Raw genomic sequence first — 24,831 nt, 5'->3', positions numbered from 1 at the left:
ATCTTGTGCGCGTTTTTTATTTTGACAGCGAATGCGCACCTGCAGACCACTTATGTGCAGCCCTGGTTATTTAGCTTGTCATATTGCAGCCACAGAAATTCTTTTGTCCATGAAACCATAAAGCTGCACTTTCTTTTTGCCTTATACTCTGATTTGTCCTAACTTTTCCGTTTTGTGGTAAGCTTTTCTTTGGCTGTCACATCTTCACCCTGACCTGTCTTATTTGGCTCAGCAGAACTAAAATATATATCCTGCTGTTTTTACACACGCACTCACATAACGCTCAGCGATTCTCTGCGCGATCAACCTCTCACATGTTTAAGCTTGCTGCGGGAGATTTCACTTGTCATGTTTGCATAGTAAGCTAACGATTGATAAGACGATGTCAGAGGAATTGGTGCGCAAATTATCATCACTCACCAATCAGTGCTGTCGCTCTCTATACACAGTTCGCGCGATTGCAAAGTGAAAGCAAAAAACAAGCGCAAATTCAAACGCGATTTCAATATGTCACATATTGACAGTGGCTCACCGATGCCAATGACATAATTACCCAGCTACATTTCCGAAAGAATGCAAAAGCATTGACATATATTTTTCCTTCCTACGATAGGCTGACGGGCAGGGAAGAGATAGATTTTGGTAGCCCAACTGGAAAAATCGCTAGCCCCGGGACATCGGGCTAGCGATTTTGTGAGCCCTGTATCTGATTGAGGAATCACTCATCTTTGGAAAAGAGTTTATTACAGAGAAATGTCTCTTTCCAAAATAAAAGCTATACTATACGCTTCTTCTGGGCTATATTCTCAGCAGCATATTAAACATATCAGGTCCCCATAAGGAGAATCATGTGCTAACGGCTGTCTAAATGACTCGGGTAAAGTTTGTAGCATGCGTGCTTGTTGTTTGTCGGCGTAAATGTGCAGTCATATTCGTTGTGTTCCCACTAGTGCTGTCAGCGTAAATCTCGTTGAAATGACGTTAACGCCACAACACGGCAAATCTCCGTTAATGAGATACCGCGGATCACCCCGTGCGTGGGGCTGGACGGCCAACACGTTAACGAGCTAACTGCGCTAACACACTAGCTCCCACCCATGTAATTGAGCATTGCGTGGCACATCCAACATACTGTTTTACTTTAGTCCATGACGCGCTTACCTTCAGGGTCATACGTCATATGAAAACCAAAATAGTTCCAAACGCCGGATCCGAATGAGGGTGGGGGAGGTTCAATTTGCCATGTTGCAAGGAGAGATTAACTTCTGTCTCGCTAGCTTGCCCTGCGCTCAGTGAATCTGCGTTTGACTACTCCGCCTAGGCTGCACTGTCGAGCGCAGATCCACTGAGCGCTCAACACAGAAAGCATCGTCAGAAGGAAAGTTGATAAAATAAATTAAAAATTTTGTATTGTTTGATACATATGCGTACTGAACCGAAAGCACTGCATCGAACGGTTCAATATCGATACGAGTATCGTTGCACCCCTAATAAATATATATAAAAAAGAAATAAAAGTCCCTTTACCCTTTTTAACCTTTTGCATAAGCATGCGAGTAGAATTAGTATAATATATTTTTCTGTTACTTGAAGACTTCACGGAGTGAAGTTTGTTGTCTGGCTATACAGCAATGACATTGGAATGTCGTTCGGACTGGAGAAGTGTAGTCGGATGGTAACAAAGAGAGGGAAGGTAGTCAGAACTGAGGGGATTGAACTACCAGAAGGCAACATTGCAGACATAGAGGACAGTTACAAGTACCTGGGGATGGGATGCGAATGGGAACCATGAAGAGGCCGCTAGAAAAGCTGCAACCACCAAGTACCTGCAGAGGGTCAGGCAAGTCCTGAGGAGTCAGCTGAATGGTAAGAACAAGATCCGGGCCATCAACACGTACGCCCTGCCCGTGATCAGGTACCCTGCTGGGGTAATAGGCTGGCCAAAGGAGGAGATAGAAGCCACTGACATAAAGACAAGAAAGCTCCTTACCATGCATGGAGGGTTTCACCCCAAGTCCAGCACCCTGAGGCTGTACGCTAAGCGGAATGAAGAGGGCCGGGGACTGGTGAGTGTCAGCACCACAGTCCAGGATGAGACAACGAACATCCAAGAATACATTGGGAAGATGGCCCCAACTGACGAGTGCTCAGTGAATACCTCAGGCAGCAGAAACCCAAGAAAGAGGAGGGAGACGAGGAACCATCATGGAAGGACAGGCCCCTGCACGGTATGTACCACTGGCAGATAGAGGAGGTGGCTGATATCCAGAAATCCTACCAGTGGCTGGACAAAGCTGGACTGAAAGACAGCACAGAGGCACTAATCATGGCAGCACAAGAACAAGCTCTGAGCACAAGATCCATAGAGGCTGGGGTCTATCACACCAGGCAAGACCCCAGGTGCAGGCTGTGTAAAGATGCCCCAGAGACAATCCAGCACATAACAGCAGGGTGCAAGATGCTAGCAGGCAAGGCATACATGGAACGCCATAACCAAGTGGCCGGCATAGTGTACAGGAACATCTGTGCCGAGTATAACCTGGAAGTCCCGAGGTCAAAATGGGAGATGCCCCCAAGGGTGGTGGAGAATGACCGAGCTAAGATCCTGTGGGACTTCCAGATACAGACGGACAAAATGGTGGTGGCTAACCAACCGGACATAGTGGTGGGAGACAAACAGAAGAAGACAGCCGTAGTGATCGATGTAGCGGTTCCGAATGACAGCAATATCAGGAAGAAGGAACACGAGAAGCTGGAGAAATACCAAGGGCTCAGAGAAGAGCTCGAGAGGATGTGGAGGGTGAAGGTAACGGTGGTCCCCGTGGTAATCGGAGCACTAGGTGCGGTGACTCCCAAGCTAGGCGAGTGGCTCCAGCAGATCCCGGGAATAACATCGGAGATCTCTGTCCAGAAGAGCGCAGTCCTGGGAACAGCTAAGATACTGCGCAGGACCCTCAAGCTCCCAGGCCTCTGGTAGAGGACCCGAGCTTGAAGGATAAACCGCCCGCAGGGGCGTGCTGGGTGTTTTTTTTTTTTTTGGTTTTTTTATTTATTTATTTATACACACACCAGTTTGTACCTGCTTACGAACTGGTTTGGTGACTTTGACCAGGGGCCTGGGGGAACCCATGGCATACCTAGGTTTCCGCCTGTACTGACCCTCACGCAAAACAGGTGGAATTAAGACACAGTTCCAAAAGCAAACACAACTGATCAGTGCTGAGAGTGTCCTGTTGCTGAGGTTGGGGTGATCCTGTAATCTCTTGCTGGAACATGCATCACTTGCAATCCACGTTCTATTGACTCTGTGTTTAATAGCTGCTTCCAGGATGATTTCTGCATTAGTCTCCTTTGTGAAGATGATGATGGCCTCAGCAGAAGAGTTTTGAATTTTTTCCAGTAGTTCATTCAGCTCAGTTTTGTCCATGCTATTATTGTTTGTCGTAAAATCAGCGGACAAGATGTGAACAAATTCAATGCAGATCCTCTTGTTGTTGAAGTTGTCTTGAAGGCTATCACTGCCATATTTCCCATACTCATCATCACTTCCCACAATAATCACTGTTTTCCAATGGAATATCTTCACCAGCTCAACAATACCTTTTGTCTGATATTTGTCACTAGGCACGGTTCGCAGAAAAGTGGGAAACTTGAACTTGCTGCAAGATTGACAGAAGGCAGATTAAATTCACAAATCATCTATTTGACACTAATGAGCTGATGAACTCAGCCTGTACTTACTCACTACAGGAGAGAGGTGCAGAAGTGTTAGTCCTTGTTCTGCCCTCCCTGTATGTTGATGCCCAGTTTGGCAGATAGATAAACAGTTCTTCAAAAGGAGAGGCAAAGGCTTCCAGTTCTCATTGCAGGGTTTATTTGTCTCCCTAATGAAGGCACTGTAAATAAGCATATATTTCTCATGCTCCAGTACAGCCAACTTCAGAGCTAATATTTTGTGTGCTGGTATCAACTTGGCCAGACTCCATGAACTTTTCCTATCCACAGGTTTCTGTAAGAGCGTACGTAGGCTGCCATGACAGACCACTACTTCCGTTGTCCGGTTTTATACTTCCGGTGACTCAAAGCGAGACCCAGCGTTCAGTCGTTGCTAACAACAAAATCAGTTACTTTGTGCGGTAATAAGTGGCTTTACCTGTTCGAAGATGAGCTCGGGTTCAACGTGTGCTGTCGTCGGCTGCCACAATAATTCAAGAAAACTGAAAAACGCATTAGAAACATTTTGCCTTGAGCATCAACAACTTAGAAAGGCCTGTCCGTGCCCACCGCCCTACGCACTGCACTCTATGCCGCGGAAGGAGGATCGGAAACTGGCGTGGCTGGCAGCTTTAAGACTCAAACACCCTCCAAAGAGAGTTTATGTTTGCTCCTTTCATTTTATCGATAAAAAGCCCACAGAGCTACACCCCGACCCGGAGCTTTATCTGGGCTATGACCGACCCCCACCGAAGAAAAGAAGAAGGCTCACTCGGACCACTTTGAGTGTGACAGCTTCCAGTAATACGAACAAAAACACAGAATCTGTACCCGGTAAGTGAAAGTGTAAATGTGGTTTGCCACCGTTTCGCATTTTAAACACGCAATTCTTTACTTTTACTAAATAATAGCCTATGGTGAATGGCGTTAGTATCAGCACTAGCTGGTTATTAGCAGCAAAGTCTAAATTTTAACGAAAGTTTATAATAATAATAATAATGCCAAAAGATTAGCTCCAAGGGCTGTAAAAGTCTTAGGTTTGTGTTTATAAAGAACATGTTTTTTCAAGTCGAGAAAACTCAAGTAAAAAAGTTAAAGGCAACCTTTGCAAAAATACCAACAGTTGTGACTTTTTTTAGAATGTAAAATAAAATCTAATCACATTAATTGAATAAAATTGTGACAAATTTTTAGGGGACTTAGGAACATTTTATGTTGACATTTATGATTTTGCATTTGTGTGAAAAAATGTAGAATGAGAAATTTCACTCAAATATAATAAGCTAAGTGACACTTTACAGTTTCTCTTATGCTAACAGTTTGACTGTACATCTGATCATATTTTTGTCTTATTCAGACTCCACAGTGTTACGTTCAGTGGAATTAGACCAGGCCAGCATCTCCACACAACCCCCTGAGCCACATCTGCACTCAGTCCACACACAGTGGGAGGATCCTTCGCAACAAGACCATCAATACTGCAACAGGTCTCGCAGAAAAGATGTGCAGGATAAGATGACTCAGTGTGATGAAGTTGCATATTTCATTCTTCAAAATGATGCAGACGCTTTGCTGTACACTGGGATAGCCTTAGAAACATTTAACACACTTGTGTCGACACTGGAAGGATATGACAACAATGAATTTACCATGCATGTCCGAGATCAAGTCCTCATGACACTTATGAAATTAAAGAGTAACCGTGTAATAGGTGACCTAAGCCGCCAGTTTCATATATCACAAAGCATGGCCAGCAAGATCATCTCACACTGGTTAGACAAGCTGGAGGAAGTTCTCCGACCATTAATTCCATGGCTGCCAAAAGAAACTATTCAAGCAACTATGCCTGAAGCCTTCAAGAAGAACTTTCCAAATAGTACATGCATTATAGACTGCAGTGAGACCCTTTTACAGAAACCCAGAAATCTGGGCTCAAGAGGGGAATCATACAGCCATTATTATTCACACAACACAGTCAAATATTTGGTTGCTGTTGCACCATGTGGACTAATCATGTTTGTGTCTGCGGCATATGGCGGCCGATGTAGTGACAAATTTATCACAATGGACTCTGGAATATTAACATACCTAAAACCTGGTGATGAAGTCATGGCAGATAGAGGTTTTACAATTAAAGACTTACTCTTTGAGAGAAAAGTTAGATTAGTAATACCGCTTTCACAAAAAAACGTAGACAGCTAACTGAGGAACAGGTAACATACACACGTCGGATTGCAAATGTAAGAATCCATGTTGAAAGAGCAATCAGACGCTTGAAAGTCTACAAAATACTTTCACAAATTGTTCCTATAAGCATGGCTCCTAAAGTAGACAAGATACTGAGAATATGTGCTGCTCTAGTGAACTTAAGAGAGGATCTCATTCGTGATACACAATAATTGTGTATGTTATGAACAATTGTGGACTCGGGGATATTAAGATGGTTACTCAGGACATAAAGTTGCGTAGTGTAATGTAATTATTTTAAAATTTGATGTACATATATGTAGAGAGTAAATAATTCCAGGTCTCACTTTTTTATCTTGTGTTCTAGATGAAAGGTTATGTGATACAGTGTGTGTGTGTGTGCGTATGTATGTATGTATGTATGTATGTATGTGTATATATAAAACAATTGCAATCAATCAATTGAACAATTATTACTTTTTTATTCAACCACAATGTGATAAATTTCTTAAATGAAAAAAAAATGTTTTTCTCAAATCTACAATAATTAGTTGTGCATTCTTGACATTTTTTTGTGTTGGAAGATTACAGAAATACAGAACTATTCACAACATTTAATGTTGTCAGTTTGTCATTCATTTCCCACCATATGTTACAACTACGTACATTTTAGTTGTATTGAAATATTTAACAGATTTCATATTGAATGTCTCCTTTCATTCACAAGACAGAGACCAAACTCTGCAGACATGTTGGTGTCTGACTGTCCCATTTATAGTTGTAACATGTATTAAAGCTTGCCCATTATCTTCAAGTATCTCTCATTTAACTGAAACCGTCCTGCTGCATACTCCTCTACAAGTCGAGGTAAGAAATATGAGAAGTAAAACCCTCTCAAGCGTTTTACTTGTTCCTTTACAAATGCTTCATCATATTGCACTGTAAATGAAACATGCTCAGTAGGTGTCCAGATCACAAGTGTGGCAGTCTTGAGCCCTGTGCAAAACATTGTAAGTTGCACTTGCATGTAATAGCCTCTGCTGCCAGTTTTCTGCAGCTGCAGTTCTCCATCTACCAGTTTGATATCGCTGCATTTCTGGGTAAGCTGCTCCGTGAGTGAAGGATAAGTCTGCACAGGACATTTTATTTCTAGAAGCACATCTGAGTCAATGACCCCGTCAGGACTCGTAGAGAGCCATGGCTCCTGGATGCTGATAACACTACCCATGTGAAGGATGTTCATACCCTGTTCTTTCAGCTGATGACAAGCTTTAACTTCATTTTCTTTACCATAGTTTGTTTCATAATTCCCACGAAAGGAAGGGTACATGTGCTCAGATAAAAATTTGTCATTTTTTGTGGTGGCACGTACTGGAACTTTTTTAGCAGAGCTTGCTGTAAGTCTGATTTTCCTGCAGTTGTGCCACAAATCAGATGCACTTTGCTCTTTTGTTTCTTCTTGTAATTGTTCTGCTTGCTCTTCAGAAACTTGAATGTATGCCTGGTAGAATGCCCTGCATGGATTACAGCTTAGTTTGTAACTGTGTGCTTGGTGTGGCTGAAAAAATTGCTCATCAACTTTACTGTTGCGGTGAGGACCTGCAGATGGCGAGGCATTGTAACACTTTCCAATTAATGTGTTCTTGAGGAGGAAAAGTGGCTTCACTGGTGCTTTGCTAACACTGTCAATAAAGTCTTGATGTGTAAGGTGATATGGTGTGTTAGGGAGAGATTGTGTCACTGCAGTCCGGGAGTTCACATCGTACTGCTGCTCTGCCCTGTGATGTCTGAAGTTTATCTGGCTTAGACGTTTAGGTTCAAGGTTCTTTGCTGTCCCTGCATTCCACCTGCGCTGCTCGTCTGTACACGCAAGCCCTGTCTTTCCACTGATCGCAGCATTCTGCACCTGTAACAAACATTAATAGTTTTTTCTCACTGTCAATACTCAAGATTTAACATAACGAGGAAGTTTACACTAACAAAAGCAGTACACGGTTGGTGTCCTGCATGTTATAGATATGACCCTGGGTCAATACACCTGAATCATATCCAAAACAGATATAAACACTGGCAAAGTCACCCATATTATCCATTTCATATTAATAGTCAGTTACTTTTTGATGCAGAAATATACATCCACAGTCTAATTTTTTTCAAAGTAGTGTGTGTGTACAAATATACATATATATAAACAAACATGTATTATACTACTCTGTGTCACTTCTTATAACTATAGTTTTTCTTGTCTTGTAAATTTGACCTTAATGTTCAGTCTTTTATTTTTTTTATATTTTATCTTCATGTGATTGTACAGCATACAGCCCACACAAAGTTAACGAGTGGCTTTCACATGTAAACAGTGCTCCACGTAATACTTGGCTAGATGGCAGTAGCGTGACTCCTTAATCACAGCCTTTGACCAGTCCAGTGTTTCTGTTTCAGTGATTTAAACATTGTGATATCCAGATAAGTGATATACCTTCCACAGAATAGCAGCCGCATGGCTACATGATCTCCCTAATCCGGCGATACAGGAACAGCCGACTGTCTCCACTACTCCACTTTCTCTTAGCATTGCCCATGCTAAGTGTTTCGCTTGATTAATACTCTGGCTCGGCTCTACAGCTGCTTTAAGAAAAATAAAGTCGCCTTGTTTGTTGAGCAGTACTTTATCAATTTTGTTGCTGTGCAGGTAATTATACGCCTCGGTGCTCTTGTAATTACGTAATTCCTCACCATCAACGCCTTCGGAAAATACAAGGTAATTAATAATGTCGATGTAGCTAACATCGGGCCATAGTTTCATGTCATCTACCCACTCCGTGAGAAGTGACGGGTGAGGCACTGTAACTGAACTGTCCTCGCTGCTTTTTAAAACATCTTTACTGTGTATCCACCTTCGATGTGTTGCCATTTACTCCAGGTAAAACAAACTGCAGTGAGAGAAATCTTTATCAACAGTGAAGGTGTAACCCCGCAACTGTCAACAACAGCGCAAGCGGAAGTAAAAAACCGGCTTCCGCTATGAATCGGGGTAATGGCGCGAAATCAGAAATACTGTGGATATTTACTAGAGAAACTTGAGTACACAAACCCGCTTCCTCCCCCTAGTGGGGTGGTGGAGCTACTGCACCCCAGCAGTGGCAGCACAGTCCTATTAGTTTTTAAATGAATGGGGAAAAGTCCACCAATGATGATATTCCCAGGAGAGTATGCACGGAGAAAACTATTCTGTCCTAAAGAGGAGTGAAACACACTCATGACAAATAACCACATTAAAAACATCATGGATACGCACAGGTAGAACATTTACATGTGTCTATCTTCTCTTTTCAGTATGACCAGGTTCCTGTACAGCAGCTATATAAAAAACTTCTACTCGTTTATCATTTGCATCATCAGATTGTTTCTGTAACGCAATCCAAATGAGTTCCTCTTTAATCTTCCAAACACGAAAAGACCAAGATGATTTGAATTTGTCACAGACAATGATGTCTAGGTTTTAGTTTCAACATGTTAAAATAAATTAAAAACATTTTTTCCAAGTTTTTCTAAATGATAATACATAACATATTCAAACAGGAGTAGAAATAGGCATAAATACGGTGGCCCTGAGAGGCCAAACGGACTGCAACTTCAGAAAACACTTGCAAAAAGAAAAATGCTGCAAAAAGAAAAATGTTGCAAAAAGAAAAATACCTGCAAAAAGAAAAATGCTGCTGAAAGAAAAATACCTGCAAAAAGAAAAATGCTTCAAAAAGAAAAATACCTGGAAAAAGAAAAACACCTGCAAAAAGAAAAACGCTGCTCTTGCTCTTGACGAAGGCGGTCGCACTTTTCTCCTCTCCTCCTCTCCCTTAGCTTCCCTGCTTAGCCTCTTATGTCCTTGTCTAGTCTCGTGTTTTTTGTATTACTTTTCCCTGGAACATTCTCTCACAGTCTGTTCTCTAAAACGTAAAAGAGGAATTATGGATTGGATCAACTGGTCTCTGGGCTTGGGTGAGCCTGAGTGCTGAAGATATCTACCTATTTGGAACCATGGTAACAGGGTTCTGACAGATCGGAGCTGGCTTGGCCCTGACTTATCGAAGAATTAAGAAAGCGAAACCGGCTGTTCAAACCCCCACAAGGCTGCCCGCTGGGATTGGAACAATGGGAGAGGCGTGAGTTTCTCAAAATGGGCTCATTGAGTGCAGCACAGATAAGATCTTGGAGAGGCTACAGCTGCTGTGAATACTCAGAATAAGATCTCTGACTGCAGGCTGGATACATCTCGGAAGGGCTAGCTCGGAATAACATCTCTGGGCGCTTGAGAGAGATTGAGAGACCAGTGTTGGACTGTAGAACTGCTTTGAAATTCATATGAGCTGTTCGCACTAAAGTAAAAAGCACCATCACTTCATGCGGATACCCCTTTGGCGCCAGCTGCGGTCTCAAGGCTGGAGCTGAACAACAACACCCTGATAACGACTGTGTTTAGTCTGTTCCTTCCCATTCCATGCAAGGCCACCTGGGTTGGCTGGAAGACTGTTTACTTAGCCTAGCAGGGCGAAGGACACTGTCTCAGCTGAACTCTGGACACGCACACACATACATATACACTGATATGCACACACTCATCCCCCCTCCCTTTCCAAACGCCTTTGACGCTTATTCCCTTCCGATGCTGACGGTGGATCAAGGAGGCCAGCGCACGCAGGCCCGCATGTACTGTCTAATTCGGCGGTCTCTCACCCTTTACCCACCCCTGTTGCTTGTCATGTGTTTCTTTGGTGTATTAACAATTTTTTTTCATGTGCTATGTGCAGAGGTGTTTTTTACTGTTCTCAAACTGATCTCCCTGGTGGAGCTCAGTCTGGGGGGAGTTTTTTTTTTTTCTCCTTATCTTTCCTCATGTGGTGCATTTTCCATTGTTATACCTCTCTGACCTGTCTTCCCCATGTGATGTTTTGTGTAACGTATGTATGGTCGGAGGGTAAGATGGCGCTGCCATTGCGTGCAATAGGTCGGCAGCCTTAACATGAAATTTCCCCTTGTGGGACTAATAAAGGTATATCAAATCAAATCAAATAATCATTCAATAATAATCATTACTCAGTCAAATATTATGAACGCAAAGAACTGGTTTCAAAAACTAAAGGAAGAAACAGCAATTAGTTCTGATCTAATCTGCTTTAAAAAATCCAGAAACGATGGGGAAAAAGAGAAGAAATACTCCACAATAAACTTAGTTTTAAATGGTTGCTGTTAGCATTTGCACGCATTTAATAAAATAAATCATGTGCATTTAAATGAATGGTATATTTATGGTTTTGGAAAGTAAACTTGAACATGACAAGAACAGAAACAAAAAAAGAGTTTAAGTCACCTCTGCAGTCACCACATATAAATACAATAGGACATCATGTTTGCACTGAAGCACCGCAGCAATTTCCTAATGTTGTAAACCTGCTCAACATTTGGCAATAAACCCCATTCTGATTCTGATTCTGATCTTTGGGATTTTGTTGAACAGGAAATTCACATCATGTTGACACATCTGCAAAAGTTACATGATGCTGCCAAGTTCTCTGGGGAATATTTCCTTGGTGAATTTGTGCAATTAAGTATTGAGGCAGTAAGGGAGGATTCAGGCTCACCTGGTCCAGCCCTAACTATATGCTTTAAGAAATAACCATGCTCATCTCTCCAGTGGTGACATAGAGGCCAAGTGTCAGAAATCACCTGCCTGATTCAGTTCCCTTTTTATAAAGGGATATTTTTACCAACTGTATTTGAATAATATGCAAAATGCATTTTATTTGCATTGTAAATATTTTTGCTGTATTGAGGCAGTTCTGAAAGAGGTCCAACCAGTATTAGCAAGCTGTACTCAGAGAGCATATTGTACATTTATTTTATAACATTTATAATGTGCTTAAATGGTTGTAAATGAGAACACTTGGTTTTAGTTGTTTTTTCTGATTTTAAAAAAGCATCTATGTCATTAAGCTGATAAAAGAAAAAAAATGGAATTTTGTCCGAGGCCTTTTTCTTCTTTAGCATTTTGTCCCTTACATGCAAAAAATTGAAAAGTACTTCTGGGTATTTGTTCCACTTTAATCATGCATTTCCATCCAGGAATTAATTTCCATCTAGGGAGTGGTCCAGGGTGACAATGTCTCGATTCACAGGGCACGGTGTTTACAATGTCCATGAATGGTTCATTCACTGAGTTCGGGGACTAGTGCCAAGTTAAGTAACAAGGACACCTGCTATACCTTCTCCCTTTCATGCAAGCTCAGCATGCTGTGACTGAATGACACACGCACATTGCCTTTTTTTATTTTACAGATTGCACATCCTTGATTCCTCTTTTTGACCCCTCTCCTTGCATTTCAGAGCCTCCTGCAGAGATGGAAGCAGAGGAGGTGAGGAAGATATCCTACAAGAGGACTTGAGGAAACAGGCATTTAACAAAATGAGGCATCTTTGCTTTGTAGCTTCATTTCTAAGTGTTGTCAGTTCAATATGACGTTTGGCACAGCTATACCATAAACTGTGTTCTTATAACCCAACAACACCTATAGTTGGCATTTGCTGTTAAAGAAGTAACAGTTCTCCAAACTTAAAGTCACAATGTATGTATAAACATACGGAAAGTGACCACAATTAGAATCATAATCAAAACACCAAATTATTGAATATATTTAATTCAATTCAATTCAATTCAATTTATATAGCACCAAATCAGAACAACAGTCACCTCAAAGTGCTTTATATTGTAAGGTAGGCCCTACAATAATACATACAGAGAAAAACCCAACAATCAAATGACCCCCTACGAGCGAGCACTTTGTTTTTGTTTTGTTTTTGTGTTGGTTTTTTTTTTTTTTTTTTTTTTGCCTGTCCCGTTTGGTTCTTTCAGAATTATTGTCTAAAGGCGAAGAAAGATGCCCAACGGATTTACTTTACCAAATGGACCCTCCCAGCCGTGCTGTAATGGTCTATTTGATTCACCTTTTATTGTTTATTTTATTTTTTATTTTCACTTGCTAGATAAGGGACAGACTTGAATGATGAAAAGAGAGGGGAGAAAGAAAGAGGGAAAGAAAAACAGCGGAGAAGAGGGACGGGGATAAAGGGCAAAAAACAAAAACCAACAAAATAAGCAGACAAAAAATACATATATCAATCACCTGGATCACCTGTTGAGAATGAAACAAGAAAACAAGCAGAAGAAAATGAGAGCAATAGAATAAACAACATCATGATGATTTATGTGAATATAACAGTAAATGCTATTTATTAAACGTTATTGTGTAAGATCGACAGCGCACAGTGTGCTTTGAGGTAGGAGCCAAAAAGGGTGTCGTTTGTGTCTCTGAGCACCCGTGTGTACACCTGTGAGCATGAACGCGCTTGTCCCAGAAAGAGCTGATGAGAGTCCCAGATGAGGGCTCACTCAGCAGCCGCGCTTTGCAAGAGCCTGGAAGAATTGGTTGAGCTTCTCATAATCACAGGTCTCTGTCAAGCTTCTCAACACCTCCTTTACAAAACATGCGTCATTTAAAGCTCCACTTTTTGGATCTAGGATTAGATCAGCCTTCTGCGATGGTGAAAGAACGTCCAAAACTGCCAGCTATGGATACAAAAAAGTAGAATTCATGAAATGCATGTCTTTTGTATGATTTCCAGAATTTTGCTTTGCTATTCTCAAGAAAGACAGGAAGAGTAATATGAAGATTACCGTAGAGATGTTGAAGTCTTTGAGGTCAGAGTATGATGTATATTGGATCAATGGACCCAGATTTGCTTTAACCCATTGGGCATCACTCTCATTTTGTTGCCTGCAAGCTAAGACATGCAGACAAAAGTTAGGATGTGCTCAATTTAGCAAGGTTTGTGACTGGTAGACATGAAAGAATTTAAGTTTTTTGTCTGAGTGCTTTTCTAGACATTTCACACTGGAAAGCACATAACGCACCCTATGTCTGCCCTACCTGGCTCATTGATGGCATTGTCAGCATTTCTTAGGTAGCCCAGCAGACCATGTGTGATCTCTTGCCGTCTGTACAGTGGCATCTCCTGGATAACTAAAGCCAACCCACTCACACTGCAACAGTTGAAAGAAAACATTCTCATGCTGTTCTTTGTCACTATTGTCATTTTCTGTTACACCAAAATCTTGATTGCTCCAAGAAAGCTACTCACATGACTTGGTAGTTTGTGCAGCTGATTTTTGTGGTTGCGTTTATGAGCATTTCTGGAGTAAAACTGGCAAGGATAGGAATCAGTTTCACATGGAACCAAAGTTCATAGTCGTTTGTCGTGAAAGTGGAGAAATGTGGACTGATGATGATGAAGGTCGTATTCATGACCCGATCTCTCACAACAGGCTGGAAATGTGGGGTCTGTCATATTAAAGTGGAAAAAGACATAAGCAAATGTGAGATTGCATGTTGGAAGTACACTCATACAACATGGTACAAAGGCTGTAACCATTTGTTTTCTAAGATACAATAGCCAACAATGGATGTAGCGGTTGAGACCGATGTGTTATTCTGTATTTACTTCTGGAATCAAATATCCGCATTGTCCTCCTTCACCCTTTTAGGAGGCTAGCCTACCTGTCCATTGGCTGTCAGCTGTGTCAGGAATTCATCCACATTTTTTAGAGCGTTGCCCTGTTCAAGTTGTTCAAACACAAGATCAATAAAATCTGTGTTATTTGAGGCTCCAGAGCTCAGTAGCAGCTGTGCCACCTCAGAGGGATTGAGCGTCGACAACAATCCAGCCTACAACAGGGAATCAACATAATATCAGACAGCAGTAATGACCAATGCTGTGGGTAAAGGATTACAGTTTGCAACCAAAGAAAGTGTGCTCTATGATTTGCTTGTACTTTTTGATATGGCAAAATAAACTCCTGTGTTTGTCTTCTTAAGTCTACAATTTTGTTTTCCTGCTCTTAAGGGAGGACTAGAAGTGCAATGTAGGGCTTACCGTAGAGATGTTGAAGTCTTTGAGGTCAGAGTACGCTGTATATTGGACGAATGGACCCAGATTTGCTTTAACCCATTGGGCATCACTCTCATTTTGTTGCCTGCAAGCTAAGGCATGCAAACAAAAGTTAGGATGTGCTCAATTTAGGAAGGTTTCTGACTGGTAGACATGAAAGAATTTGTGGGCAAGTTTTTTGTCTGAGTGCTTTTCAAGACATTTCACACTGGAAAGCACATAACGCACCCTATGTTTGCCCTACCTGGCTCATTGATGGCATTTTCAGCATTTCTTAGATAGCCCAGCAGACCATGTGTGATCTCTTGCCGTCTGTACAGTGGCATCTCCTGGATAACTAAAGCCAACCCACTCACACTGCAACAGTTGAAAGAAAACGTTCTCATGCTGTTCTTTGTCACTATTGTCATTTTCATTTGCAACAAAATCTTGATTGCTCCAAGAAAGCTACTCACATGACTTGGTAGTTTGTGCAGCTTATTTTTGTGGTTGCGTTTATGAGCATTTCTGGAGTAAAACTGGCAAGGATAGGAATCAGTTTCACATGGAACCAAAGTTCATAGTCGTTTGTCGTGAAAGTGGAGAAATGTGGACTGATGATGATGAAGGTCGTATTCATGACCCGATCTCTCACAACAGGCTGGAAAATTGGCATCTGTGAAATTGAGGTGGAAAAGAACTAAGCAATACAGAGACTGCATGTTGCAAATGTACTCATACAACATGGTACAAAGGCTGCAAGCAATTCTTTTCTATGATAGACTCCTTGAAGACTTGTGTAGCGGTTTAGCAAATGTCTTATTCTGTCTTATCCTGCTGGAATAAAACACCAGGATTGTCCTCCTTCACCCTTTTAGAAGCCTAGCATACCTGTCCATTGGCTGTCAGTTGTGTGAGGAATCCATCCACGTTTTTTAGAGCGTTGCCCTCTTGCAGTCGCTCAAACACACGATCAATCAAATCTGTGTTATTGGAGGCTCCCAAACTCAGTACCAGCTGTGCCATCTGAGAAGGACTAAAGACTGACAACAATTCAGCCTACAAAAGAGAACCAGCATAATATAAGACAGCAGTCATGGAAATGTTCTGGGTAAAAGAATTCCGTTTACAGGAAGATGTACATCTGCAGTTGGCACTCACAGTGGACAAATTAGGATTGAAGGCTTGCAAGTCCTGCACAGTTGCAAAATCAGAGAAGTCGCCAAGGTTTGCCTTTAGCCACGCTTGGCTCCCCGTGATAGATGAGACACAGCCAGGATCTGCAGAAAAAGCAAGAAAGTTATTGACAGGGTAATATACCACATGTTGTCATGGAAAAACCAAAGTGAGCTTGAGTTTCTCCTTTTACCTGTTGAGTCATTTCTTGACAAGAACGGTTTGATGAAGTGAGTGAAGACTGCTTGCTGTGTGTCTCTGTCCATGGATGCCTTTTGGCTTCCAAATGCCTGAATGCTACATTTGAGAGAAAGCTTTCAACATCTAAACTTCTAGTCAACTGCAAGTTTGCAGAATAGAGCAATATGTCTCATATTTACTTACACAGTCTGGTATGTCTGGCAGCTGAAGTTTTTGGAGCTAAGGCAAAATAGGAAGTTGAAAGATGGAACGGCCAGAAACGGACGGATCTTTGTTTTGAACCAGCTGGTAATGAACTCCTCACTCTGTAGTTGTGCCTGGTTGAAGTTGTCAATTCTCACTTCTCCAAGAGCCTCGAGCACATTTGACGAGGTCGGGTAAGTGTTGTTGCTGGCCTTGAATTGGCAGAAAAATAATTGTAGCTGGACCCAAACTTCACGCAGGGAAACGGCAATATTGTGAAAATGTGATTTTGTACTTACCATGTTAGCAAATGTCTCAAGGGCCTGGTCCAGTACAGCAGAGGCTTTTTGGAAGAAAAGCTTCCAGACTTCTACTGGGTATATGTTTTGGCTTTTCAGTGTGCAGTTCAGCAGTGTGACCAAGTTGCTGGATGTGAGATAGGGAGCCTTGAAAAAGAAAATTGACAAAGAATACAGCCATTTTGTCAGAGCTCATGGAGATTTGTCTCAGAACCATAATGGGGCAAAATCTATGTTCTGTTTTTGGAGTTTAAAAAGGAATCTTACAGAGGAACAGGCATGTTCTGTGATGGTGAAATTGCACAGGGCTGCCGAGGAATTGCCAGCTGACAGGATTTGTTCAAGTTTTGAACTGTGGAAAAAACACAATAAATTGAAATCCAATGTCCCCTTAATTGCACTGTGTTAACGAATTTTACCTAGACAGAATCAACATTGAACAAAACGGCATTTCACCCACCCATCAACTCCATCACAAATGAGATTCACTGTGAAAAGAGAATGGTTGTGTGTCAGATAATAGTCCTTCAGAATGCATTTATATCCTTAGAGTTGAAATGTCTACTTTTAGACAGACTCACCATGAACTGGGGTCACCTTGCACTGAAGACAAAGAAAATATGATTGTTAGTATAGTGGAAACATCTTCTTCAAGTGTAAATACCTTGACTTTGTCACAGTTGGCCCAATTAGTGTGCCAAACCTGGATCAAATATTGGATAACCCATGCAAGACACCCCCCCCCCCCCCCACACACACACACACCCCAAAAAACTAATCTTACCACAAAGGAAGCTGGAACTGAGCAGCCTGTTTGGGAAGAAAAAGAAAGGAAACAAATCAATGGAGTAGTCATTACAGTGCTGGTACTGGGCTTTTGAGAAAAGTTTAGTCAGGAAAGCCTATTTGCCACATACGTGGGAATGTGTCCTGGAGGTACTGCTTGCTTGATCTCACGCCCTGTGAAAGGTCCAGTGGCAATGCTGCCAAACTCTGCGCAAGACCATCGTATCTAAAGGAAGAAAATAATTCATTGTGACTTGTCAGGAGCCTCAGCTTGGCATTGTGCACACCCAAATGTCTAACTGTGGATATCAGAAATATCTTACATAGCCTGGTAGGATTCACAGGTGATGTTACTGGGGATCACCCGCAAGCTGCTAGGAAGGATGCTCGCCATCACAGGAACCAAATAAACCTGGAACCACTGTTGATAGTCTTCTGGCTGAAAGTCTTTAAGCTGAGGAGCAAGGGCTGTCAAGGTAAGGTTCAAAATGGTGTCTCGCACATCTGGATTTTGGATGAAGGTGACATTTCTCTGAAAAGAGAAGGGGATCATAATAAGGTCAGAGAGGAAGTCCTGAAGTCTTTGTGGAAATGTGGAGGTGAGGGGGAGCTTATCTAAACTAAATCTTTGTACTTCTGTACAGCAGGGATGCCTCAAGGCATGAAGCATATCAGAAATGGATCATTTTGAGTTAAACACTTGAGCAGGCTTATGAAAGAACACTGTTAACATTTGTTGATGTTTGCACTGAGGTAAGGTTACCAAGGAGAATTCACCTGCTTGTTGATGTTTGCAAAAGCCTGGAAGAATTGGTTGAGCTGCTCATAATCACTGGTCTCTGTCAAGCTTGTCAACACCTCCCTTACAACATGTGCATCGTTTAAAGCACCACTGTTTGGATCTAGGATTAGTTCAGCCTTCTGCGATGGTGAAAGAACGTCCAGAACTGTCAGCTATGGATACAAAAAAGTAGAATTCATGAAATGCATGTCTTTTGTATAATTTCCAGAATTTTGCTTTGCTATTCTCAAGAAAGACAGGAAGAGTAATATGAAGATTACCGTAGAGATGTTGAAGTCTTTGAGGTCAGAGTACGCTGAATATTGGATGAATGGACCCAGATTTGCTTTAACCCATTGGGCATCGCTCTCATTTTGTTGCCTGCAAGCTAAGACATGCAGACAAAACTTAAGATGTGCTCAATTTAGGAAGGTTTCTGACTGGTAGACATGAAAGAATTTAAGTTTTTTGTCTGAGTGCTTTTCTAGACATTTCACACTGGAAAGCACATAACACACCCTATGTCTGCCCTACCTGGCTCATTGATGGCATTGTCAGCATTTCTTAGGTAGCCCAGCAGACCATGTGTGATCTCTTGCCGTCTGTACAGTGGCATCTCCTGGATAACTAAAGCCAACCCACTCACACTGCAACAGTTGAAAGAAAACATTCTCATGCTGTTCTTTGTCACTATTATCATTTTCATTTGCAACAAAATCTTGATTGCTCCAAGAAAGCTACTCACATGACTTGGTAGTTTGTGCAGCTGATGGTTGTGGTTGCGTTTATGAGCATTTCTGGAGTAAAACTGGCAAGGATAGGAATCAGTTTCACATGGAACCAAAGTTCATAGTCGTTTGTCGTGAAAGTGGAGAAATGTGGACTGATGATGATGAAGGTCGTATTCATGACCCGATCTCTCACAACAGGCTGGAAATGTGGGGTCTGTCATATTAAAGTGGAAAAAGACATAAGCAAATGTGAGATTGCATGTTGGAAGTACACCCATACAACATGGTACAAAGGCTGTAACCATTTGTTTTCTAAGATACAATAGCCAACAATGGATGTAGCGGTTGAGACCGATGTTTTATTCTGTTTACTTCTGGAATCAAATATCCGCATTGTCCTCCTTCACCCTTTTAGGAGGCTAGCCTACCTGTCCATTGGCTGTCAGCTGTGTCAGGAATTCATCCACATTTTTTAGAGCGTTGCCCTGTTCAAGTTGTTCAAACACAAGATCAATAAAATCTGTGTTATTTGAGGCTCCAGAGCTCAGTAGCAGCTGTGCCACCTCAGAGGGATTGAGCGTCGACAACAATCCAGCCTACAACAGGGAATCAACATAATATCAGACAGCAGTAATGACCAATGCTGTGGGTAAAGGATTACAGTTTGCAACCAAAGAAAGTGTGCTCTATGATTTGCTTGTACTTTTTGATATGGCAAAATAAACTCCTGTGTTTGTCTTCTTAAGTCTACAATTTTGTTTTCCTGCTCTTAAGGGAGGACTAGAAGTGCAATGTAGGGCTTACCGTAGAGATGTTGAAGTCTTTGAGGTCAGAGTACGCTGTATATTGGACGAATGGACCCAGATTTGCTTTAACCCATTGGGCATCACTCTCATTTTGTTGCCTGCAAGCTAAGGCATGCAAACAAAAGTTAGGATGTGCTCAATTTAGGAAGGTTTCTGACTGGTAGACATGAAAGAATTTGTGGGCAAGTTTTTTGTCTGAGTGCTTTTCAAGACATTTCACACTGGAAAGCACATAACGCACCCTATGTTTGCCCTACCTGGCTCATTGATGGCATTTTCAGCATTTCTTAGATAGCCCAGCAGACCATGTGTGATCTCTTGCCGTCTGTACAGTGGCATCTCCTGGATAACTAAAGCCAACCCACTCACACTGCAACAGTTGAAAGAAAACGTTCTCATGCTGTTCTTTGTCACTATTGTCATTTTCATTTGCAACAAAATCTTGATTGCTCCAAGAAAGCTACTCACATGACTTGGTAGTTTGTGCAGCTGATTTTTGTGGTTGTGTTTATCAGCATTTCTGGAGTAAAACTGGCAAGGATAGGAATCAGTTTCACATGGAACCAAAGTTCATAGTCGTTTGTCGTGAAAGTGGAGAAATGTGGACTGATGATGATGAAGGTCGTATTCATGACCCGATCTCTCACAACAGGCTGGAAAATTGGCATCTGTGAAATTGAGGTGGAAAAGAACTAAGCAATACAGAGACTGCATGTTGCAAATGTACTCATACAACATGGTACAAAGGCTGCAAGCAATTCTTTTCTATGATAGACTCCTTGAAGACTTGTGTAGCGGTTTAGCAAATGTCTTATTCTGTCTTATCCTGCTGGAATAAAACACCAGGATTGTCCTCCTTCACCCTTTTAGAAGCCTAGCATACCTGTCCATTGGCTGTCAGTTGTGTGAGGAATCCATCCACGTTTTTTAGAGCGTTGCCCTCTTGCAGTCGCTCAAACACACGATCAATCAAATCTGTGTTATTGGAGGCTCCCAAACTCAGTACCAGCTGTGCCATCTGAGAAGGACTAAAGACTGACAACAATTCAGCCTACAAAAGAGAACCAGCATAATATAAGACAGCAGTCATGGAAATGTTCTGGGTAAAAGAATTCCGTTTACAGGAAGATGTACATCTGCAGTTGGCACTCACAGCGGACAAATTAGGATTGAAGGCTTGCAAGTCCTGCACAGTTGCAAAATCAGAGAAGTCGCCAAGGTTTGCCTTTAGCCACGCTTGGCTCCCCGTGATAGATGAGACACAGCCAGGATCTGCAGAAAAAGCAAGAAAGTTATTGACAGGGTAATATACCACATGTTGTCATGGAAAAACCAAAGTGAGCTTGAGTTTCTCCTTTTACCTGTTGAGTCATTTCTTGACAAGAACGGTTTGATGAAGTGAGTGAAGACTGCTTGCTGTGTGTCTCTGTCCATGGATGCCTTTTGGCTTCCAAATGCCTGAATGCTACATTTGAGAGAAAGCTTTCAACATCTAAACTTCTAGTCAACTGCAAGTTTGCAGAATAGAGCAATATGTCTCATATTTACTTACACAGTCTGGTATGTCTGGCAGCTGAAGTTTTTGGAGCTAAGGCAAAATAGGAAGTTGAAAGATGGAACGGCCAGAAACGGACGGATCTTTGTTTTGAACCAGCTGGTAATGAACTCCTCACTCTGTAGTTGTGCCTGGTTGAAGTTGTCAATTCTCACTTCTCCAAGAGCCTCGAGCACATTTGACGAGGTCGGGTAAGTGTTGTTGCTGGCCTTGAATTGGCAGAAAAATAATTGTAGCTGGACCCAAACTTCACGCAGGGAAACGGCAATATTGTGAAAATGTGATTTTGTACTTACCATGTTAGCAAATGTCTCAAGGGCCTGGTCCAGTACAGCAGAGGCTTTTTGGAAGAAAAGCTTCCAGACTTCTACTGGGTATATGTTTTGGCTTTTCAGTGTGCAGTTCAGCAGTGTGACCAAGTTGCTGGATGTGAGATAGGGAGCCTTGAAAAAGAAAATTGACAAAGAATACAGCCATTTTGTCAGAGCTCATGGAGATTTGTCTCAGAACCATAATGGGGCAAAATCTATGTTCTGTTTTTGGAGTTTAAAAAGGAATCTTACAGAGGAACAGGCATGTTCTGTGATGGTGAAATTGCACAGGGCTGCCGAGGAATTGCCAGCTGACAGGATTTGTTCAAGTTTTGAACTGTGGAAAAAACACAATAAATTGAAATCCAATGTCCCCTTAATTGCACTGTGTTAACGAATTTTACCTAGACAGAATCAACATTGAACAAAACGGCATTTCACCCACCCATCAACTCCATCACAAATGAGATTCACTGTGAAAAGAGAATGGTTGTGTGTCAGATAATAGTCCTTCAGAATGCATTTATATCCTTAGAGTTGAAATGTCTACTTTTAGACAGACTCACCATGAACTGGGGTCACCTTGCACTGAAGACAAAGAAAATATGATTGTTAGTATAGTGGAAACATCTTCTTCAAGTGTAAATACCTTGACTTTGTCACAGTTGGCCCAATTAGTGTGCCAAACCTGGATCAAATATTGGATAACCCATGCAAGACACCCCCCCCCCCCCCCCCCACACACACACACACACACACCCCCCAAAAAACTAATCTTACCACAAAGGAAGCTGGAACTGAGCAGCCTGTTTGGGAAGAAAAAGAAAGGAAACAAATCAATGGAGTAGTCATTACAGTGCTGGTACTGGGCTTTTGAGAAAAGTTTAGTCAGGAAAGCCTATTTGCCACATACGTGGGAATGTGTCCTGGAGGTACTGCTTGCTTGATCTCACGCCCTGTGAAAGGTCCAGTGGCAATGCTACCAAACTCTGCGCAAGACCATCGTATCTAAAGGAAGAAAAGAATTCATTGTGACTTGTCAGGAGCCTCAGCTTGGCATTGTGCACACCCAAATGTCTAACTGTGGATATCAGAAATATCTTACATAGCCTGGTAGGATTCACAGGTGATGTTACTGGGGATCACCCGCAAGCTGCTAGGAAGGATGCTCGCCATCACAGGAACCAAATAAACCTGGAACCACTGTTGATAGTCTTCTGGCTGAAAGTCTTTAAGCTGAGGAGCAAGGGCTGTCAAGGTCAGGTTCAAAATGGTGTCTCGCACATCTGGATTTTGGATGAAGGTGACATTTCTCTGAAAAGAGAAGGGGATCATAATAAGGTCAGAGAGGAAGTCCTGAAGTCTTTGTGGAAATGTGGAGGTGAGGGGGAGCTTATCTAAACTAAATCTTTGTACTTCTGTACAGCAGGGATGCCTAAAGGCATGAAGCATATCAGAAATAGATCATTTTGAGTTAAACACTTGAGCAGGCTTATGAAAGAACACTGTTAACATTTGTTGATGTTTGCACTGAGGTAAGGTTACCAATGAGAATTCACCTGCTTGTTGATGTTTGCAAAAGCCTGGAAGAATTGGTTGAGCTGCTCATAATCACTGGTCTCTGTCAAGCTTGTCAACACCTCCCTTACAACATGTGCATCGTTTAAAGCACCACTGTTTGGATCTAGGATTAGTTCAGCCTTCTGCGATGGTGAAAGAACGTCCAGAACTGTCAGCTATGGATACAAAAAAGTAGAATTCATGAAATGCATGTCTTTTGTATAATTTCCAGAATTTTGCTTTGCTATTCTCAAGAAAGACAGGAAGAGTAATATGAAGATTACCGTAGAGATGTTGAAGTCTTTGAGGTCAGAGTACGCTGAATATTGGATGAATGGACCCAGATTTGCTTTAACCCATTGGGCATCGCTCTCATTTTGTTGCCTGCAAGCTAAGACACGCAGACAAAACTTAAGATGTGCTCAATTTAGGAAGGTTTCTGACTGGTAGACATGAAAGAATTTAAGTTTTTTGTCTGAGTGCTTTTCTAGACATTTCACACTGGAAAGCACATAACACACCCTATGTCTGCCCTACCTGGCTCATTGATGGCATTGTCAGCATTTCTTAGGTAGCCCAGCAGACCATGTGTGATCTCTTGCCGTCTGTACAGTGGCATCTCCTGGATAACTAAAGCCAACCCACTCACACTGCAACAGTTGAAAGAAAACGTTCTCATGCTGTTCTTTGTCACTATTGTCATTTTCATTTGCAACAAAATCTTGATTGCTCCAAGAAAGCTACTCACATGACTTGGTAGTTCGTGCAGCTGATGGTTGTGGTTGTGTTTATCAGCATTTCTGGAGTAAAACTGGCAAGGATAGGAATCAGTTTCACATGGAACCAAAGTTCATAGTCGTTTGTCGTGAAAGTGGAGAAATGTGGACTGATGATGATGAAGGTCGTATTCATGACCCGATCTCTCACAACAGGCTGGAAATGTGGGCTCTGTCATGTTAAAGTGGAAAAAGACATAAGCAAATGTGAGATTGCATGTTGGAAGTACACCCATACAACATGGTACAAAGGCTGTAACCATTTGTTTTCTAAGATACAATAGCCAACAATGGATGTAGCGGTTGAGACCGATGTTTTATTCTGTTTACTTCTGGAATCAAATATCCGCATTGTCCTCCTTCACCCTTTTAGGAGGCTAGCCTACCTGTCCATTGGCTGTCAGCTGTGTCAGGAATTCATCCACATTTTTTAGAGCGTTGCCCTGTTCAAGTTGTTCAAACACAAGATCAATAAAATCTGTGTTATTTGAGGCTCCAGAGCTCAGTAGCAGCTGTGCCACCTCAGAGGGATTGAGCGTTGACAACAATCCAGCCTACAACAGGGAATCAACATAATATCAGACAGCAGTAATGACCAATGCTGTGGGTAAAGGATTACAGTTTGCAACCAAAGAAAGTGTGTTCTATGATTTGCTTGTATTTTTTATATGGCAAAATAAACTCCTGTGTTTGTCTTCTTAAGTCTACAATTTTGTTTTCCTGTTCTTAAGGGAGGACTAGAAGTGCAATGTAGGGCTTACCGTAGAGATGTTGAAGTCTTTGAGG

The 24,831-nt window shown here is 41.8% G+C and overlaps 2 protein-coding genes across 2 annotated transcripts; one reads left to right on the top strand and one right to left on the bottom strand.

The window, feature by feature from the left end:
* Window positions 1–4,098: 4,098 nt before the first annotated feature.
* Window positions 4,099–5,971, top strand: LOC147306787 (uncharacterized). The gene is made up of 2 exons (XM_086274957.1): window positions 4,099–4,548; window positions 5,072–5,971. Exons 1-2 carry the CDS (start codon window positions 4,164–4,166, stop codon window positions 5,914–5,916), a joined length of 1,230 nt encoding a protein of 409 aa, XP_086131083.1. The 5' UTR covers window positions 4,099–4,163; the 3' UTR covers window positions 5,917–5,971.
* Window positions 5,972–11,768: 5,797 nt separating this feature from the next.
* LOC147306786 (uncharacterized) lies at window positions 11,769–24,210 on the bottom strand. Its single transcript, XM_086274749.1, has 42 exons — window positions 24,018–24,210; window positions 23,807–23,919; window positions 23,554–23,660; window positions 23,269–23,445; window positions 22,815–23,023; window positions 22,623–22,717; window positions 22,490–22,515; window positions 22,276–22,297; window positions 22,155–22,182; window positions 21,962–22,046; window positions 21,695–21,841; window positions 21,396–21,607; window positions 21,205–21,308; window positions 20,997–21,115; window positions 20,727–20,894; window positions 20,312–20,511; window positions 20,101–20,213; window positions 19,842–19,948; window positions 19,466–19,633; window positions 19,052–19,251; window positions 18,841–18,953; window positions 18,588–18,694; window positions 18,303–18,479; window positions 17,849–18,057; window positions 17,657–17,751; window positions 17,524–17,549; window positions 17,321–17,342; window positions 17,200–17,227; window positions 17,007–17,091; window positions 16,740–16,886; window positions 16,441–16,652; window positions 16,250–16,353; window positions 16,042–16,160; window positions 15,772–15,939; window positions 15,357–15,556; window positions 15,146–15,258; window positions 14,887–14,993; window positions 14,511–14,678; window positions 14,095–14,294; window positions 13,884–13,996; window positions 13,631–13,737; window positions 11,769–13,522 (listed from the first exon to the last, which is right to left on the bottom strand). The coding sequence occupies exons 1-42, from the start codon at window positions 24,179–24,181 to the stop codon at window positions 13,346–13,348; spliced, it is 5,361 nt and encodes a 1,786-aa protein (XP_086130875.1). The 5' UTR covers window positions 24,182–24,210; the 3' UTR covers window positions 11,769–13,345.
* Between the last annotated feature and the right edge of the window lie 621 nt (window positions 24,211–24,831).

Source organism: Aulonocara sp. 'chitande type north' Nkhata Bay, linkage group LG19 (genome assembly GCF_057382095.1).
Source record: "Aulonocara sp. 'chitande type north' Nkhata Bay isolate Kocher_YH1m ecotype deep benthic linkage group LG19, A_spYH_male_GT1.1, whole genome shotgun sequence".
In the NCBI taxonomy this organism is placed as follows: domain Eukaryota; kingdom Metazoa; phylum Chordata; class Actinopteri; order Cichliformes; family Cichlidae; genus Aulonocara; species Aulonocara sp. 'chitande type north' Nkhata Bay.
Note: the sequence above shows the minus strand (reverse complement) of the source record. Positions and strands in the feature narration are given on the sequence as shown.

Bases quoted from the DNA above. Each gene is read 5' to 3' on its own strand.
- LOC147306787 (XM_086274957.1), top strand. From the start codon at position 4,164: ATGAGCTCGGGTTCAACGTGTGCTGTCGTCGGCTGCCACAATAATTCA. The intron at 4,549-5,071 runs GTAAGTGAAAGT...TGTCTTATTCAG, and splicing joins AAACACAGAATCTGTACCCG to ACTCCACAGTGTTACGTTCA.
- LOC147306786 (XM_086274749.1), bottom strand. From the start codon at position 24,181: ATGAATACGACCTTCATCATCATCAGTCCACATTTCTCCACTTTCACG. The intron at 17,343-17,523 runs GTAAGATTAGTT...CTTTGTCTTCAG, and splicing joins CAGTTCCAGCTTCCTTTGTG to TGCAAGGTGACCCCAGTTCA. The intron at 16,161-16,249 runs GTAAAAGGAGAA...CTTTTTCTGCAG, and splicing joins GTCAAGAAATGACTCAACAG to ATCCTGGCTGTGTCTCATCT.